At 29.7% G+C, this 13,503-nt stretch overlaps 1 protein-coding gene across 1 annotated transcript; it reads left to right on the top strand.

Annotated features, from left to right (window-relative positions):
* Positions 1-9,800: 9,800 nt before the first annotated feature.
* Positions 9,801-12,712, top strand: LOC115967999 (transcription factor bHLH95-like). The gene is made up of 3 exons (XM_031087186.1): positions 9,801-10,169; positions 11,390-11,854; positions 12,614-12,712. Exons 1-3 carry the CDS (start codon positions 9,801-9,803, stop codon positions 12,710-12,712), a joined length of 933 nt encoding a protein of 310 aa, XP_030943046.1.
* Positions 12,713-13,503: the final 791 nt, after the last annotated feature.

A 13,503-nucleotide genomic window follows, 5' to 3' on the forward strand; every position in this document is an offset into this window, starting at 1 on the left:
ATGAAATATTTTGGTAATGGTCAATTCTTGTGTGCCATTTTAGGGTAAATGCTAAATTATCAATTTAAAATAAAATTAATACATATTTAATTCTTGTGTGCCATTGTCAATTCTTGCACGAATACATATTTAATACATATAGTTTTATGCAACATAAAACTATCAATTTAAAATAATCAAACTAAATAATACAAATTCTTAAGTTCTAACTTCATCATCAAATGATCTAACAAGAAGATTTATAATATTAATAAATCTAGAGACAATAAAATTCACATTTTTCTGAGGTGGCAAGTTATTAGTAGTAGATAATAAAGCGGTGTCAATGGTGAGCCCATATAAAAATAAATAATAACTTGCCAATTAAGCAGTTATGAAAATTATTTTGACGGTAGTATTGTTATTTATATATATATATATAGGTTTTTATAAGAATGTTTTTATATTATCTCATTACATAACAATAGGTCTATTGTTATAAAAAAAGAAGTAAGTATTACCATCTAAGTAATATTGCACTTCCTTGGTGTGATGATTACTCCACAAGTATAAATGCTTGTGGGTGAGGAGTAAGGGTCAGAGTTCAAGTCTCTAGGAGGGAGCTTCACACACATATGCACTTAGATTAGATTAGAGTAAAATTTCTATCTTATATAAAAAAGAAAAGAAAAAGAAAGTAATATCTCATTAATTCTAAAAAAAAAAAAAAAAAGCAATATCTCATTACATTACAAGCCAACAAGGTCTATAATTAAAATATAAAATCTTATTACACAAACCAGCACTTGTAATAAAATTTTATATTTACATAAATTACAATGGTAGCAAATGTTTCCACACCTGTGTGGTTTAAACACCACCTCCCCTTCTTTACCATTTACTTATCTTAAAAATAAATAAATAAATAGATTTCACCCTTGCCATAATAAAAAAGTAAAGGAAAAAGTTTGACTTCAAATTAATTGTAGTATAAGACTACAACCTCTACTAAAAAAAAACATGACTACATATTTTGAAAATCTAAGGGTATATTTGATAACTATTTTTTCCACTTTTTTCTATTTTTAAAAACAATTTTCTATTTTTGAAACTAAAAATCTTATTTGGTAACTCAAAATAAACAGAAAACAAAAACTGTTCACAAAACTCAATTTGTGAAGAAAACTGAAAACATGTAAAATGCTGTTTTCAATTTCTAATTTTCAAAAGTCAAAGAAAACACGCATTTGATTTAATGAATCTGTCTCATTTAATGAGTTAGCATTAGAGTTCAAATCCTAATTGTAAGGACACAAAAATCAAGCTGTCCAAACCCACCTAGAACAATGAAATTGGTGCAGCCCAATTAGGCTCAAATCAATAGATATTTTCAAGAGAGTGAGTTAAAAACAAAGGAGATGGGGCTTAGCTTGAGGACAATAATAGGACCAGAGTGACTGAAGATCAAAGTTTATATCTATATGTGAGGCTTATTACAAGCTAGCTCGATGAGGCAATTCTTACACAGAATGGTACACTATTCACTTTCTTTCTCTCAGTGTTCTTCTTCTCCAAATCCCCCTTTTTATTTGGAAGCTCCCTTCCCTTATATATTTCTCAGTCCATTGTATCCTGACCCTTCATCTCCACCTACCTAGACTCTCCCTCTGACATTTGTCTCCTTAAACTTTTTTTTGAAGGTAGTAGAAAGATCTGCTTAGCTATGAATTCCATTGTTTAGGTCACTTCCTCATCAATGCAGATGATAAAGTTGTTGCAGACATTTAATGCGGAGGCAGGAGGTGGACTGTCACTGGATACTTCCTTCACCTTCCATGATTCTCTCTTTATATCCCATCCTCCTCATCCGGACTTCCCAGAAGTCTTTTGTCTCTTCCCATCCTATCCTCGGGTAGATTCTCTCTTCGAGCTCATAATGCCTCCATAGTGATAACTACAGCTCATTATATCCTTCCTAGGTCCATGGGCCCCCACACTAATAACAACATATTTTAGTATTTTTTTTCTTCAATTTTTTATTTTTATTTTTAATTTCAACTAATCAAACATATTTTTGATTTCAAAAATACAAGAAAATTGTTTTTTCTTTATATTCCAAAAACAAGTTTTTAAAAATAAAAACAAAAACTGTTACCAAACATAACCTAATTGTTGAATTTTATATTCTTTATCTATACTACTATTTAAGGGGCTTCTCCTGAACTGAATTTTTTGGTAATTCAAAAATACCCTTACATCCTAAGTTTAAGTAGAGACAAAAAAAAGAAGATAATTTAGTGAAAACACATCTCTAACTCTCACCTACAATATTGCCTACAAATTAGGACCATTTTCCTGTTGGTTTTCAAACTCAACTTTAGATGTATACTGTCAACAATTTTAAATTTTTTTAAGAGATAAATTTACACAATTATCTTCTTTTTTTTTTTTTTTTTTTTTTTTTTTTTTTTTTTGCAATTAGATAAGTTTACCTTAAAAAAGAAGAAGTTTTTTCCCCTCTTTTCATTAAGTTTTTTTTTTTTTTTTTTTTTTTTTTTTTTTTTTACTGTTATCCAAAAGTTCACATTAAATCCCACGGTTCCACATATCTTCCATAATTCCATTCAACACGGCAAAACACATACACAACCAAAAAAAAAACTCCCGTTGGATTAGACTCCCTTGGTTTTCAAAATATCATTACTAAGAAATTCTACTAATTTAAAAGCTACCCTTACACTAAACTTTTATAATGTTAAAGAACTTGAATTAACACTACTCCTAACGGTGCATTCACTTCTCCCATTTCCCATCACTTTCTCATCCTCATTTCTCTCTTGATTTCTCATCCATATCACACACATGGTAGTTACCACTATTTCAAAAACATTTTTTTTAATAAAAAAAAATGTGTAACACAAGCGAGATTCAAGTATCAGTTTTTCTATTTTCTATACTTATTTGGTTTTTTGGTTTGTTTATTTAACTCTCTTGGATTTGATTTTTCATTTCATTTATCATCAATTGAATTCAATTTAAATTGGTAGTTTTCCCTTTGATCTCGATTACTCGGTGTAAAAAAAAGTTTTTCTTTTTCTTTTCTTTTGTAGATGGAAATGCAAAACCTTTGAAGCAACCCAAGTTTGATAATAAATAGTACAATAAGCGAAAGAGGTAAGTTTTCAATTAATTGAAATTTATGTGAATTTGTGTTTTCAAAGTTTGTAGCTTAATGGATTGGTAATTTGCTTATTTATTTTGAGTGAAAAAGGTTCAAATTTGTTTTCAAAAGGTTTTAATTCTTGGGTTGTTTTTTACTGGAAATTTTATTTATTTATTAATATCTCTGTTTGGTTACTAAAAAAATATAGATAATAATGGATTTTTTAAAAGTGAAAATTCTAGGTCAATTTAAAAAATTGATTCAATTTAATAAAAGTATTCTGCAGTTCTTAAAAAAAAAAAAAAAAATCAAACAAGGAGCCAACACGAGGATTCAAGAGTTAGAATGGTACATTTATAGATTTACTCATAGTTTATAGGACTAGAATCCCTTTTACATGTTTTTCCTATTCCCCCCACCCTCCCTTTTTCGTTCAAACCTTCACAAAATAATTTTTTTTATATTTTTTTTTATTGCGCTATAATACTCCTTTATTTATTTATTTATTTTTTGTAGAATGAGAATCATGGAAAATTAAAGGAAATTTAAAATATTTATTATTAGTTAATTGTTGAGGATTTTTTTCCACCAACCAAAATAGTACCATTGGTAACTCAATCTTTAACTTATTTGCAGGTTGATTCTATAGATTAAGAAGGGTGGTTTGGGTTTTACCCCTATACATTATAAAAGACCGTCAAGCACACATCTTCTTCTTTTTCTTCTTTTTGGTTAATTGGGTGGTTAAAAAGTGGATACAGGTGCTTTAGTAGTAATGCACGTAGCAAGTCCTTCACTTATTATGTAAAGAACTTATACAATTGAATATCAAAGATTCATATAATTTTTTTTGTACGTTTTATTTTGTGATTCAATAGTCTTTACATCAAAATAAATATGCTCACCCTTGATGAATAATGATTACTAGCCTCTAAGCAAGTGCTCACGTGTGTACTCAGAGGTTTTTCTAATTTTTTGATTAAAGGTTAATAATTTGCAACAATTATAATATGGGATTACTAATTTTTTCAATCACCAAAAAAAAAAAAAAAAAATTTAGGAGGTGTGATAAAAAAATTATTTCACCCACAAATGCATAATACTCATCATACCCCTAAGTTTTATTTATTTATTTATTTTTATTGGAAAATGTAGTAATCTCATGAAATTATAATTGTTACAAATTATTAGCTTTTACCAAAAAAAATAGAAGAGCATATGAGCACGCGCATGAACTATTTTTTATGCATAATTTTAAACTACAAAAACATAAAATTTAAATATTTGATTGATGAAATAACTATTAATCTTTGATTTTCTACAAATTTTGCAAACATAAATGATGTAAGAAGTAAATGTAATTCACCAAATAATGAATTTGTTAAAATTCACATTGAATAAAAAGATATTGAAGTTTGTGGCCAAATCTTGTCTAAAAATAAATTTGAATATTCGAATGAGAATCAAAATCGTCTTAAGAGTGTAAGACAGCTATACTCCACTTGATGCCACAAAGCAGGGCAGAGAGCAACTGATCATGCCGCGTATCTTCTCCCTTAACGCACTTAACAATGGCGTTACGTCGCCGACTTTCCATAAAGACTAATTGGAAAAACAAAAATAAAGAAAAAAAAAATGACTCGGGGGAGAGAGAGATAGAGGATTACAGTGAGAAGAGTAGTGTCACTCAAAAACAACTTTGTCATCATATTGGTGAGTCATATAAAGATGGCTGACTACGTTAAATATTTATGAAAGTTTAACCGTCTCTAGTTTTTTTTTAAGAAGAAAAACTTGAACTTTCGTTAAAATAAATCAGCTATAATTGGTTAACAAAATATTATTGGGTTGTGAAGGAACATCTTTCAACCATACTGATAAACTGCTAACATGTCTAGCAAGGTTATGAACTGCAAAATTCTCTTATCTACGGGTATGAGAAAAACTATAACTATGAAAAGATTCTGCATGAGCTTCGACCTCTGCAATGAGATGACCAAAAGAAGGACTGGTCTTCGCTCTTTAAAGCTGAAATGATCACCTTGGAATCTCCCTCAAGAATAATACAAAAATATAGTAGAATATTACAAAATATATTGGGCATAATAATAAAATACGAATAAATTTTATGGAGTATATGGGATTTGGAGAAATTTTCAGAGGAGATTAAGAAAGACAAGGACTGTTAACTATTTAATATATCAGTATATTATTGGTCAATGATGCTGAAAAGTGGTTCCGATATGAATCCAATGCCATAGGTTTCAATGGATAGGGATGGCTTTGCTACTTCAAGATTCAAATAAGGGAGCTTGGAGATTTAATTGATGTGCTTGTTTTCTCAACCTTGATAAAACTTGCATTTTCAAGGACTTAATTACTCAACTTCCTAGAGGTTGCTATTAGAGGTAGTAACTAGTATTACAAAAATGAAAATCAAATCCTCTGTTTTGTGATCCTGTGAGTGCAAAATATGTTATCGCGTTAGTTTACATTTATGTGTGTGATCAACATTATGAAATCATAAATTTAGTCATATATCCTAGAGAGTTCACTGCTATCAAATTAAACCTTCAAGGAGGTGCTTTGGAATCGGTCATAGATTTTGGTAGTTAACATAGAATGGTTGTTTGCGAAGGAGTCCATGTGACAAGTTTGGAGTTTTGAAGCTAGTGTGGGTTGCAAAAGTGAGTTCATCTACTGAGTCGTAGAATCTAAGCAACAGGGGTCATTCTAGATTGTAACTCATTCTGATATAGTGGGTTCCCTTAGTTGTAGTATGTTACCCTATAGTGGTTTTCTTTCTTTGGAGATGTTCTCCATCGATTTTTTTTACCATGTAGTGGGTTGTAAAAGTGAGTTCATCTATTGTTTCTTTTGTTTAAATCATTGACATTGTTATCACATATTGGTTTAACTGGTAATTAACAAATACATCTGTTGCATAATCTATTTCAGGGTCTAAACAGGTCTTTTCACCTTTAACAACAAGGTAACACCAATGTTCAAGATTTAATTTAATTTTTATTTATTTATTTTTTTGAGAGAATGTTAGAGAGTTAAATAAGAAGACATTGATTGATTTATTCTCTGCTATGTAACATAAAGTGGAGCATGATTGTTGAGTTAATGGATTTTGATTCTTCAAATGATCATTTTAAGAGTGCGTTTGTTTAAGTTATAAGGTGACATATTTTTTAAGCCTGCTTATGTATAGCTTTTTAAGTACTTGCTTTTTTCTAATTTTTTTAAAATTTAAATAGACCAATAAATTAAGCTATACCAATGGACACTAAAATTTTACTAATTTCCTATATAATTTTGTTATTTCATATTTGGCCTTTGGCCTTAGATGCGATGAATTCCTTCTAAAAAACAAAAATTTGGCTTGCTTCTTTTATATTTTGTCTTTATGACGAATTTTTATTTTATGTCATGGTGACACGTGTAATCGCACTCACATAGGTGCAGTTACATACATCATTATTTTTTTAATGAACGTTACATACGTCATCGTGACACCAAATACCATCTCCTTTCTTATCCCTTTGTGTGTCTTGATATCTTTTGACGTCAAATTGATATATAATCAATCCGTAATGATATTGTTTTTTTGGTAAAGCAATTTAAAAATGAACAATTTGAATCATGTTGATGAAGCATTAATTTTAAAGTAAAAACTGATTAATTAGATCAATTTTAGAAATTAAGTTCAATAAGAATATTCTAGACCAGATATGCACTTAGTTGCCTATTCTAGTATACATTAATTTTGAGAACTCAAACTTGTTTGTGATGTGGTTTTGAAAATCGGGAGAAATTAGCCTATTCTAGAGAGTGACTAAATTAAAGCACATTATTCTCTTTGAGCTAACAAATGTCAACAGCTTGTGAAGATATACCAAGATTTCTTGTAATATGTGTATTTGACAGAAAATCCTCTCTTGTAAGGTGAATGGGTTCTAGTAAGGCTTCCTTTCCTTTGTAAATTGTTGGAGTACGGCTAGCTTATAAGTTATAACCATGAGTATCATAATTATAAAAAATTTCATAAAAATAATACGTAATTTATTATTAGGTAAATTATTATACTAGCCTCCCTTAAATTTTTTTGAAATGACTCTCCCTCTAAATGTTTAATGAAAGAACACACATTTTAAGGCTTAAATAAATGCAACAATTAAGTTTTTAGTTTCAACTTTCAATAGCAGAATATTCTATGTTTAAAAAAGTGTACCATTAATTATGTGTATCTAAAGGGGGAGAGCGTCATTGATTCATAAATCTCAAGGAGGGTAATGTCATTATCTCCGCAATTTAGGTAATAATATTTTTTTAAAATAAAATATTCCATTAGTGTATCATAGTTTTGAAAGGAAATAAAAGTCACTGTTTCACTTGTACAAACCTCAACGAGGGACTATCATTTATACAAATTTACAAATGTTAGGGAGAGTATTATTTCAAAAATCTTGAGGGGTAGTGTAGTTTGCCTTTTATTATTTATATTAAAAAAAAATGATAGAAGAAGTACCTCAATTCTTTATATGTATATATAAAGGAAGTTAAAATTGTAATTGGGAAAAAAAGAAAAAAAGAGAGATTTGGGTCATTGCATCACCTTTCTTTCTTCTAATAAAGTCATACACCGATATTGAATATTACTAATGGGAAATTTTTTACCCCATAGTTTCTTGCCTACTGATAATTAGCCCTATTGAAGGGAGAAAATTGAAATATAACCTTAGGAAGCAAACAATTGATAATTGATATGTATGATTGGCTATTTTTTTTAAAGAAATTTTTCTTTAGTATTATATTTGCTGAATATTTATTTTATTTAAAAGATAGAGAATTTTATATTCAATCCATTATGATTGTAACATTTGTAGGGTAAAAGATTATTCTATTAATTAGTAAACTCTCACCCCTCACCCTCCAAATGATATATATTTATATATATATATATATGTATATATATCTCTCTCTGTCTCATAAAAATTAATATAATATAATCTACGAAGATTTTCTTACCTTATTGAAAAAGATGCTTTCATGCATTATGAGGTTGCCCTAAAAAGCCTCTTATTATAGTATATTGTTGCCTGTGCTCAAAGAACACTGATATTTGGTATATTAGTCCTGACCATAATCATTACATATAACAACCAAAAAAAAAAACGCTCGCATCTTTCTCCTAATTAAGTACATAGTTAGTTTCACTCAGATTATAGTAATTAATGAACATTGTCTTTTAGCTTTGAAAGGATGAGATTGAGAACTCTAACGTACGGGTGGATATATTTGAGAAAATTACGCATTTTCTGACAAGAAAAATTGAAAATTTCATAGGATTTTCTTTTTGAAAAAACACACAAAAGAGAAGAAATGAGATTTTAATACAAATTTTGACAAATGATATTGTAAATGCAAGTTCGAAGATAATGACAAATTATATGGTCCTCCCACTAATACAATATCAAACAAATAAATTACAGAAAACTATGCCATGCCAAAATCAGAATAATTTTTGTTGGATTGATTTGGTTCAAAATGTCTTTAATCTTAATTTGAAATGGTATTCCTAGAACTTGGTTACATCATACATGCTAGTTTAAGCATAGGGGATGGTTGGTTGTGACTAGAGTTATGATCTTGAACAAGCTATGCACTTGTACCAAAGAAGTCACAGACGTAGTATTGAAAAACAATTTTAGTCTCAGTATTATTTAGATCTCGTTAGACAACAACAAGAATAAAGCTTTAGTCCTAAATTTTTTTTTGAATCAATTATAGTTCCTCAAAATATTATTATTATTTGAGTGGGGTAAAATTTGATTAGGATCTCAATCAAATTTTTTATTTTTTTTTTTATTTTATTTTTTTTTTTTTATTTTTTTTTTAACAAATGACATTATATTATCGGTTCTATTGAATTGGGGAACCATATATATCAACTAATAGGAGTACTAAATAATTTATCCTAGATGAAGCTGTTTAATTATAAAGTTTATTAGGCTTGATTTGATAATTTAAATGGCTGTATGGTAAGATTAAACATGACTTTGATTATTTCACAATCAAGCCTAGTACGAATTGAACTCTAGTAACTTGTGGAAACATAGTTCAACTTTACTTAAAATAAAAAACCTATGCAAAATCCCTTGTTTTTTTTTTTTTTTTGGGTTTTAAGGTAAAAACTTGTTTTCCACCTCCTGTGATTTATAGTAACTAAAAAAAAACGTGATTTAAAATCACGTTTTCAATTTATAAAAACACATTGCGTGTAAAACACACTGCATGAAACAAGCAGTGTCATTATTTCAATGCCTAACAAGTCACAACCCTAGCCAAAAATTCATATATATTTATTTCCAATTGAGGCTAATGGCAGTAGTAATTTATGTAAGGATAGGTATTATATGGTTTGGGCAGGCAAGGTCATCATCATCGTGGGACCCTTATCGAATACTTAGGGTATCCGTTTTTGTTTTTAAGCACAGTAACGGCATTAGCTTATGATTATATTTTGGGTTCATGCCAGCCAAATCATCTCTCACACCTTAACCTTTGCCACCTTTTTTAAACGCCTCCTCATCACCTCTCTCTCTTACAAGTCTCTCTCTCTCTCTCTCTTTGTGTGAGTGTGTGTGTAGCTATGTCTGAAGAAGGAGTAGGATGCCATGAAAGTTTCTTCTGGGAAAACCAATCACGGGGTTTTACTAATTCAGACAATTCAGCTGGTGGCAGTGAAGAGAAATTGGGTAATAAGAAGGTGCCAGGCTCTAGCTCGAATAGCCAGGCAGAGATAGGAATGGAAGAGGCGGTGCCATTGCCAATTGTTAAGAAGAGGGGAAGAGGGGGTGTGAGCAAAAATGCGAAGGGGAGTAATGGTGAAGGGAGAGCAGGGAAAGGAAGTGGTGAATCAGATCATGATGTTCATATATGGACAGAGAGAGAGAGGCGGAAGAAGATGAGAAATATGTTTGCTAATCTTCATGCTTTGCTTCCTCAACTTCCTCCTAAGGTAAATGTATTGCTTCTTGACCATCAAAATGTGTTGCTTTTTCAAGGTTGAAACTTAATGTATATTGTTTTTTTTGCATGTTGCCGCTCTCTTTTTCTCTCATTTTAATTACAATATATTTATAAAAAAGAGAATGCCCTTTATTATTTCAATTTTCCTTTTGATATTTATGCACATCAAAGATCTCAACTTTTTTACTTTTGATATTTATACATTCCAGGTTCTTAATTTTTTTACTTTCTTTTCTTCTTGGGGAGTTAGAGAGAACTCTCTCTCTCTCTCTCTCTCTCTCTCTCTTCCACATTTAAACAAGATATAAATTTATAATAATAATAAATAAAAAATTCTTAAAGGCACTATAGGTGCCCATCAAAACTCGGGATTCATAATTCATTCTTGGTGTAAATATTTTCCCTGGCAAAATGTGAAAATTGTAACCATATTGTTCATGCATCGATGTGCCCTTTTGCTTATTTTGTAATTAAGGCTTCTTCTGACAGATAATTAAAGTGATGACAGATTCATCAAACAAAGTTTCAAATTTTGTAGCAAGAATATTCTCTAGGCATGATCTAAGTACGGATTTTATCTTGAGTTCCCCCTTGTTTGGCTATTCTACATATTTGGCTATCTAAAAAGAGAGTGTAAATCTTTTTTATCATAAAAAAAAAAAAAAAAATCTTTTTTCTTTTTTGTGGAAAAATGTGTAAATGAATGATTGTTTCAAGTATAATTGGCTGGTTGAATTTGTTTCAGGTTTAATATGCAAATCTGTTTGTTCTAGGCTTCTAGATGAGCGCTATTATAGTCCCAACTTAAATCCTTGAAAAAAATAATATATGGCAATAAAACAACCACAGTGAAATTTCAGCCCCATGAGCCATCTTTCCTATAATCTGATTTGACAATGTAATTTCATATATATCCGTTTAGGAGCGGTCTATTTAGTTTTTTTTTTTTTTTGGAAATTTTTTTTAATTAAAAATGTGTTAAAGTATTATTTTACTTTGAAAAAATGAAAAAAAAAAGTAAGAAAAAAATGAAAATTTAAAAGGTTATACATAAAAGTAAAATAAGAAAAAACTGGTTTATAAGTTAATGCCAAACACACAGATATTACCAAACAAAAAAAAAATTTCATCTAATTTCGCAAACGCAGTTGCTAAAAGTTTTTATATTCTGTCTTCTAAATTACCATCCATTTGAAACTTTTCATATAGGCCGACAAATCCACAATCGTGGATGAAGCAGTGAAATGCATCGAAACCCTACAGAACAATCTCCAGAAGCTGCAGAAACAAAAGCAAGAAAGGCTCCAAGGTGCCTCATCAACTTTCGGTTTTGAGCCAAACACAATCACTTCATCACAAAACCTATCCTACGACACAAGGGAGGCATTCTTAGCTGATCAAGGATCTTCAAATATCCAGGCAATTGGAACAATTGCTACTACTTGTTCAAATTCACTCCCGGTCTTGCGAAATCCTGTAATGTTTCAAACATGGACTTCTTCAAATGTCGTCTTGAATATTTGCGGCAATGATGCACAAATTAGTGTGTGCTCGCGTAAGAAGCCTGGCCTCTTGACCACCATCTGCTATGTGATGGAGAAGCATAAAATAGAGGTGGTATCTGCTCAAATTACCTCAGATTATGATCGGACCATGTACATGATTCAAGCTCATGTAAGTTTTCTATTCTACTTGAATTTTCCTTTTTCAGTTTATGCTAGCTACTTTCACTCTTTAAGGAATTAATGTCACTAACTTTAACTTGCTCTAACTTTATTTTTAATTTAGTGTTCCTAAACTAATTGTGATTAGAATGCATAATACAAGCATGAAATCCTTGCTTCATGAATTAGGGTCCTATTCATTTAGAATGAATAAATATTAAAGAGACCGAAGCCAGCTAACCCTAGTTAATTTGCTAGTCTTTCAGCCAATTTTTGTTACAGCGAATACTATTCATATGCGCTAAACATATATGAAAGGAAATTTTTAATTTCATTACATATATTAGTTTTTATGTTTGTTAAACATGAATAAAAATCTAATATTCTATTTTATACTTTACCAATCATAACTTACTACATTTTCTTTTTTCATTTATAAAGTAAGGAAAAAGTTATTAAGGGATGATATTTAATTTTATATTTCTTATAAAAATAGTATCAATTTTTTTTTTAAAATTATCCATTAATAAATGTGCTAAAAGACTAGGAGAACAATTAACCCCAAAAAAAAAATAATAATAATAAATAACATGACTCATATAATAAAAATTTAAAATGAAGAAAAAAAATCAAATACATAACATACTAAAATTGATAGAACATAAAGTGAAATAAGAAAAATTAAAAAAAAAAAAGTGATTAATAACCATATGCTCATTTTGAAGCAGATTTTTAACTCTTAAGGGTGAATCCTTTCTGCATTGAGCAGGTGACTGGAGCTTCCGTTCAGTTCCAAGAGGCAGAATTTCCTGTGGAAGAAATATACAAGCAAGCTGTGGCTGAGATGATGTTATGGGTTTCTTCCTGATCATCCTGGACACCCAACATAGAAAGAATATCAATGGTGCTGATAACTGAAGTTTTTCCCTTAAAGTACAATCAGTTGGCCGGTCATGTGGATTCACAGCAGCCAAAATGGCGTCATATATAGTTGTTCTGGCGAATATATGTTTACAGCCATAGCTCCAAACAAAGCTGTAGCTTTTTTTTTTTTTTGGTTGTTGCAACTAGATTTTATGCTTTCCAAAGTACTAAGTAGTTCAATTTCTGCATATCAAAGTTCTTCTACTGTGCAGATTTCAACTTCATCATCATATCTCTCTCTCTCTCTCTCTCTAATAGTCAACTGTTCTTTCTTTTACATGCTACTTAGACCATATATCAGATAAGTAATAAAAACAAGTAGAACCAGAGTTATCTAGTCTAAAAACTAATAAGTCTATACACAATAGATACACAAATTCTTAATTTTATCTTTGAAGAAATATGGAAGAAGAACTAAAATAGTAGAATTTTCAAATAGATAGTAGTGTGGGTTTTGAAAAAGGACATCAAAAGAATTAATCTTTTTCCCTTTTGAGATATTTTGAGCATGATTAATTAGTAACAGTTTTCAAAGGCTAGAAAACAGTTTGATATTTTCAATTTTCACTATTTTTTTTTTTTTTTTAAATACTACCATAAAATAACCTTGTATAATAAAAAACGCAGGAAGCACCGAATGCCAAATACTACTAACAATGGTGCAGAATCACAATATTACTTATAAATGACTACACTGTATATTATATATAAGTATTTTATGAACAAAACCATATT

The sequence above is a fragment of the Quercus lobata genome, chromosome 11 (genome assembly GCF_001633185.2).
Source record: "Quercus lobata isolate SW786 chromosome 11, ValleyOak3.0 Primary Assembly, whole genome shotgun sequence".
NCBI classification, from domain to species: domain Eukaryota; kingdom Viridiplantae; phylum Streptophyta; class Magnoliopsida; order Fagales; family Fagaceae; genus Quercus; species Quercus lobata.